The sequence below is a fragment of the Choloepus didactylus genome, chromosome X (genome assembly GCF_015220235.1).
Source record: "Choloepus didactylus isolate mChoDid1 chromosome X, mChoDid1.pri, whole genome shotgun sequence".
Classification (NCBI taxonomy): Eukaryota; Metazoa; Chordata; class Mammalia; order Pilosa; family Megalonychidae; genus Choloepus; species Choloepus didactylus.
In genome coordinates, this window is record NC_051334.1 from 121,577,326 (window position 1) to 121,584,227 (window position 6,902).

At 40.8% G+C, this 6,902-nt stretch overlaps 1 protein-coding gene across 1 annotated transcript; it reads right to left on the reverse strand.

Annotated features, from left to right (window-relative positions):
* Positions 1 to 2,198: 2,198 nt before the first annotated feature.
* LOC119522733 (AP-2 complex subunit beta-like) lies at positions 2,199 to 5,477 on the reverse strand. Its single transcript, XM_037821344.1, has one exon. The coding sequence runs from the start codon at positions 5,401 to 5,403 to the stop codon at positions 2,590 to 2,592; it is 2,814 nt and encodes a 937-aa protein (XP_037677272.1). The 5' UTR covers positions 5,404 to 5,477; the 3' UTR covers positions 2,199 to 2,589.
* Positions 5,478 to 6,902: the final 1,425 nt, after the last annotated feature.

A 6,902-nucleotide genomic window follows, 5' to 3' on the forward strand; every position in this document is an offset into this window, starting at 1 on the left:
TGGCTTTTGTTGCTCACTATGTCTGTGAGGTCCATCCACGCTGCTATGTGAATCAATAGTTCATTCTAGTTTTATTGTTACTGTGGAGTATTTCTTTGTACAAATATACTATAATTTTTCATCTATCCTATATAATTTTTCATCTATCTATCTATATTTGGGTTGTTCTAATTTTGGGCTATTACGAATATAGTCACTGTGAAAATTTTTGTATCTGTTCTCTGTTGGACGTATGTACTCAGTTTTCTTGGGTATAGGCCCAGGATGAAATGGCTGTTCGTGGGGTGTGCACATCTTCTGCTTTATTTAATATTGCCAAACACATTCCCACTATATAAATATATGAGTCTTAGTGTAATCCCAAAGCCTTGCAGATACTTGGGATTGTCAATCTTTTTACAGTTTTATTCATTTTGGTTGCTGCGTAGTAGTGTGTCATGCTACTGCATTTTCCAGATGAGTTATAATGTTGAGTAACTTTTCATATGCTTACTGGCCATTTGGAAAATCTTCATTTGGGAAGTCTCTGTTCAAGTCTTCTGAAAATGTTTAAATGAGATGTCTTTTTTGTACTAACCTATGGGAGTTCATTATATATTCTGAATAATAGAAGACTCATTCCCATTCTCTATTTTATCTTTTACCCTCTAATTGGCATCTGATGATGAACAAAAATTCTTAATTAAAAACAATGTGCCAATGGTTTATGTCTGTTGTTTTTTGGTATCTTGTTTGAAAATTGCTGAATACTACACATTCATATGAGCGTATGCTCCAACCCAGCACTTGAAGGGCTTGGGCCGGTGTAGCCCTAAGACTAAACAACACGCTAGTCAGGCGTGAGTTTTATTAGGACTTACAAACAGAAGATTTTTCCTGGAGGCGGCTGTCTGGAAAATGGAAATAGAGCTCCACAAAAGCAGGCGTACAAGGGGCAGCTTATAAGGGTTTAGGACAAAGACATTCCATAGGGTATGAGAACAGAGTTTCAGCAGGGTATCATGACACAAGGGTCTGGAGATTTGTGATCAACAGTGATCAGGGGAGGGGAGTTTCAATACTGTACAAGATAATTGGTCTACAATACCATCTGTACATTCTTTCCCCCTTGAGGAGGTCTGTTGACCTTTAACTTCTGTCTGTATCAGGTTGGCGGCAACATGCAGTAACTTACTCTCTGTATGCAGGGGGAGCCTGGGCCCTGGGTTTCCACAACATATTCTCTTGTTTTCTTCTGTACGTTCTACCATTTACAGTTTACAGATTGCCTATGATCTAGTTCAGTTGAGGAAGAGGCAAAGATTCATTTTTTAAAATATCAATATCCAAATGAATCAATATCACTTATTGAATTGACTATCCTTTCCCCCACTAATTTCTGTGTCACCTTTTTATAAACCAGCTGACTGTATATATATGGGTCATTCTCTAAACTCTGTTTTACTGATTATTTGTCTACTCTTGGGCTACTGTCTTGATTACTGTAGATTTACAGGAAGTCTGGATATCTGGTAAAGTAAGTCTTTGACCTTTGTTCTTCTTCAAGATTGCCTTGGCCAAAATAGGTCCAAAACTAAGAAATTTGCTTCTCAATTTACACATAAAAAAATACCTGGTAAAATTTTGACAGGGATTGCCTTGAAGGCAGATGAAGGTCAGGAGAATGGCTTCTTGAAAATACTGAGTCATCCAATCTATAAACGCTGTATATTTCTCTCGTTAGATCTTCTTTAGTTTCTCTCAGCATTTCTGCTTCCTCTATAGGGAAGTTTTGTACATAACCCATTAGATATAATGAGTTATGTACAATGTATAATGTATTATAATGTAAATTATACATGTGCTTACTTATTAGTTTGTTTCTTTAAATTTTAATTTCCAGTTCATGCTGCTTGTATCATTTTCAGGCTTTACTAAATCATAAGGGTTATTTAACCTTAACCCTCAATCAGGTCAATAATCTTTGAAGTAATTTTTAAGCTCTTCCTTTGCTGTCCAAAAGTGCATCAAGATATACAGACAACATTCTTTATGTCTTCTATTCCATTCCCATTCATTTTCCCATGTTATTTCAGACTCAACATTTCTCAGCAAAAAATTGATGATAGTCTCCTAGTGGACCTTCTGCCATATTCCACACCAATCCAACCGTAACACCATTTGATGATTATTATTATTATTTTTTTTTTTTTTTTCGATGACACTTTTCCTTGCTTTAATATTTTTTCTGTTTTCTGTTTTTGAAATGAGCTCTCAATTACAAAACATCAAACTACACTCATAAGCGGGTGCAGAAAACGCCAGTCACTGGCACAGCATGGAGAAGCCCACAAGTAAGGACATATAGCAGCAGCAGGTAGCAAGAGGTGGGAAGTGATTGAAGCAGTGGTTACAACAAATGTTCACAGGAAGCTAAAAATATCCAACAGGTTGTGCCCTAATGTTAGCACAGGTTAGACTAGTCACTACCTTGGTGGGTGGCCTCAGTGTGTTTGGGTTCAGATTCTACACATCAATACAATTTCTTCCAGTTAAGAGTTCTTGGCTTGCACCGATCACAGGGTGGCCAGAGGGCACTGGACCAGTCTATTAGTTTTTCAAAATGCTGTCGTAGACCTGATAGATGTACTGAGAGACTTCAGGAGCTCTACACTTCAGCGACAGCGTATAATTGGGGTTTCCTGGCTGGATACGTAGCTCAGCCAAAATCCAAATGCCATTAGTGAGCTTCAGTGATTGGTACAGCATGTCCTGCCCTTCCACATTCCTCTTGGCAATAGTATAAACATTGTTGTTTTGCAATTTGCTGGAAACAGTGTCAGCATTTAAATGACATTCCTTAATCTGAAACTGAAGTTCATTTTCATTGGGAATATCTTTCCATGTTGCAAGGAAGACCTGGCGCTCCATTTTGCCGTCTTCTACAAAAAGCACGTTGAGTGGGATCAGGCAGCTGAAGTAGAAGACATCGATATTGTTTTTCACAGCCACCTGCAGGTTATTCAGAGGTTCCATCTTCATGACTGGGCCCAGGGTGTTGAGAGGCAGGGAAACATCAATGCTCTGGTTCGGCATCAGTGGTGTGTGGATGGCCAGAGGAGTGCTGGGGATGACACCAAAGCTATTCTTGTTAAACTGGATGGCAAAGTCTGTCATATGCTGCAGAGCTTTGTTGGTGAAGTTCATTTCCATGTAAATATGCCCTTGGCGGTGAGTGAATGTTCCTGAAATCTCCAAGCCTTTAGCCTTTACTGCAGGCAGCCAGACAGCTTTAGGAGCCACATGTCCACCAGGTGCCATGCCTATCCCTGTGGAGAGTTCAAACAGGTCATTCAGACCACTGCTGACCACAGCAGGAGTAGGTGAAGGAGCAAAGGTTGCAGGCACTGATGATGGGATGAAGGACTGTCCCACCAGACTATCTAGTCCTCCTCCCAAGAGATCCACCGCTCCCATCTGCATAGAGGATACCTGTGGTACATTGACTGGAGGACCGAGGTCAAGGTTCAACAGGTCCCCCAGAAGGTCACCTTGAGAGGGGATAACTTGAGGCTGTTCCAGGTTGGTTGCAGAGGTGGTACCAACAGGACTGTCACCTGCATCAGTGCTCCCATGATGAATTGGCAAGTGTTTGCGATGGATTCCATGACTTCCTTCCACAAAAGCATTGGGAGGCTTGTGGTACACAGAGGCCAAAGAACCAATGTGGCAGATTAGCTCATCCAGCAGAGTTGGCTCAATAAGATCTGTCTCCTCAGAGATCAGTGGCTTCTCAGACAAGACTACTTCTTTGGCTGTGACAGGGTCCGTTGAGAGAAGGCGCCAATAAATATAGCCCCTGTCTCGAAGATCAGGGTTATCAGAATCCTGGGTTGCCAAACTTAAAACCTGCTGGACCAACTCCTGTGTTTCCGATGGTTTCTTGAGAAACAGCTTCACTATGGCAGTAAGCAGAGTAAGCTGCACCTGGGTGCTTTCATCATGAAAGCCTTCCAAGAAGCTCTCTAGTAACTCATCTGCATTGTCAATCCTTTCAGCATATTCTCCCACAATCCAAATCATAGCTGCTCGAGCATCTGGCTCATCCAGTGAGTCTAAGTTCTCACAAAGAGTGGCAATGATACTTTCATATTTGTTGGGATATTTGCGGAAGATGTCTCTGATGACAACAATTGCCTCTTGGACCACATAATTTACTTTCGTCTGGATGAGATCAAGCAATGTGCTCACACAGCGTTCTGCAGATTGCTCCACCTTGATGGCACACCGTCCAATGGCTCGCACAGCTTTGCGAACAAAGTCAACATCCACCTCTGTGGCATATTCTTTCAGTTCTGCCAGAACCTGAGCAATGTTGGCTTGGGATGCCAAGCGAATCATGATGTCCAACTTCTCTAGTTTAACATAGATGGGATCATTGTACTTCACAAAGAAGACTTTGATTTCCTGCTTCAAGATTTCAGGCCTTTTCTGGACAATTAGGTTGATGTTCCTCAGGGCGACATATTGCACCTCTGGCTCCCCAGACAGCAAAGTGACAAGAGGAGGGGCTAACTTCTTCAGCAGCATATTGTAGTAGTCAGAGTCCTTGGGTAACAATTCTAGAAATTTCATTAGGACTTTTACTGCTGAGAGCACCACTGCTGAGTTGGCATGAGATAGCCGGGGAGTTACCCGCTCACAGATGCTCTGAGCCTCCCGGTCATCTTTAGGGTTGTAATTAGACAGGCAGTCCAGGATGAAAATCTGGCCCCATTCAGTGCACTCATTCAGGGCTGTCAGCAACTTATTAATGTTCTGTGGGTTTAGATCCAGTAAGTTGCTATTTGGGTGAGACTCACTGATTTCAGATAACGCTGCTACAGCATTAGCCACCACCATTGGATTTGAATCTGCTATGAGATCTCGCAGAGAATCCAGAAATCCCTGATCTTCCACCATTTGGGCATTGATATCATGGAGCTTTGCCACGCAGACTGCTGCTGTTTTCCGAACATAGGGATCTTCATCCTTCAAGCATTTGCGGAGGGGCTCACAAAGATATTCAGTAATCTTGTCGACTCGGATGCACCCCATGGTTCTGACGGCCAAGGCCCGAATCAAAGGATTGGGATCTTCACAGTCCTTCACAAAGCTATTGACAGCCATGATGGCCATGTCTGGCTGGCTCTTGGCATAATTCATCAAATAGAGATACACAAGCTTCTTGAGTTCCAGGTTGTCAGTCTGCATACAGTTCACTAGATCTGGAAAGAGAGAGCTAACATCTTTCCCCACAGTCATAGCAGCAATCACTTTCTTCACAGCCTCCTTCCTCTTTTCTTTCTTTTCATTGTTAAGTTCAGCCTTTAATTCAAAGATTTCTCCTTTTTTATTGGTTGTAAAGTACTTGGAGTCAGTCATGGTTTTGGATCTTTAATATGTACCGGAGGCAAGGCCGGAGGTGGCGGCAGCAGCCAGAGAGCACGGCCCAGGTGGTGTTGTCGATGATTATTATTAAACAAGGCCCTGATCGTAGAACTTTCTTATCAAATCTTCATAGATTTTTAACATTTTCAGTGTTGATGCCTCGCTTTTGCCAATTTTAGCACTTTCTATTTCTTTGTGTACTCCAGACACAAAACTAAACCAGCCACATTACTACACTCTTTAGAAATTACCTGTGCACATGCTATTTTATGCTTATGGAGCTTCTCCCTCCATACTCGTTTTGTCTAGCATCCATCCCTTAAAAAACATGTAGATCAAATTTAGTTCTAAATAAGATGTTTTCTGAGTCCTCAACCAAATATAATCAAGTGCTTCTCTGAAATCAGGTAGCACTTTTGGAGCACATTTTTCAGTGCACCCAGTAAATGCTAATTTGAGATATTTTCCTCTTAACTGTCCTTTGATACTCTTTAGTTCATGTCTTCATCCTTAATAGTATTCAGAACAGTCATTGGTTCCTAGTTAATAAATTTAAGTTGACTTAAATATAATGTTAATAAATGCCAATATAAAACCATAACGTTCTGTACTATACTTTCTGTTTGAATTTTGTCAGCCATGGAATCCTGAGAAAATCTTTTGAAGTGTTAAAATGAGGCACAGGCAAAACATTCTGCTCTGGCTAGAGTATCATTAAAGAATCATGAACTTTCTGTTTTTAAAGCATATAATTTATGTGCATTATAAAGTAACCCTTTGTTTTCACAAGTCAACGTTCTTAATGCAATCTGTCAAAGTGCATTCTCAGTAAACTGCTTTGATGAACAAGCCAGACCAGTCAGTTTCTTTTAAGGTGACGAGAAATTATTTTTTTAAAAAATGAAAGTTCTGCGGCACCACAAAGCAAGTAAATAGAACAGGTCTAGACTTTACTACATATCTTTACACCCAAGGTTGCAAATATTTGGCTTCACACTCTCATGAGCCAGAATTCTTCCTCAAAATTTGCAATTCAGAATCCCTGTTGCTGTTTTATAATAGATACATTGTACCTATTTCAGCTTCTGCCTTACAGACTGGCACATTAGCAGGCACCACACATGGAGAGAACTGACACGACTTTAATGCTTATCTGGAGAAACTCAAGCTAGGGTATTCCAAAGTACTCCACAAATCTCTCTTTTCTAGAGACCCCACAACAAGACATTATCATGAGGGAGACCTCAAGAGCTGAGTTTCTGTTAGTTTTAAAGTAACTTTTCCATTGGCAGGAGTTAGTGTAGCTAATGAAGTTAGTAAAACCCCTTCCATATAATGTTTTTGGATATTTCAACCAAATTTCTGAGTTGACGCCCCCAGAGTGGTGGTGTTTCTGTAAAATCTTGAGAAAAGAGAGTACCAGAGAGATCTATTTGCTTTCTCTGTCTTAACTAGAGATTTTGATGTATTGCCCTAAAGGTGATGGCTCAAAG

Excerpts from the sequence above, each read along its gene's own strand:
- LOC119522733 (XM_037821344.1), bottom strand. The coding sequence starts at position 5,403 with ATGACTGACTCCAAGTACTTTACAACCAATAAAAAAGGAGAAATCTTT.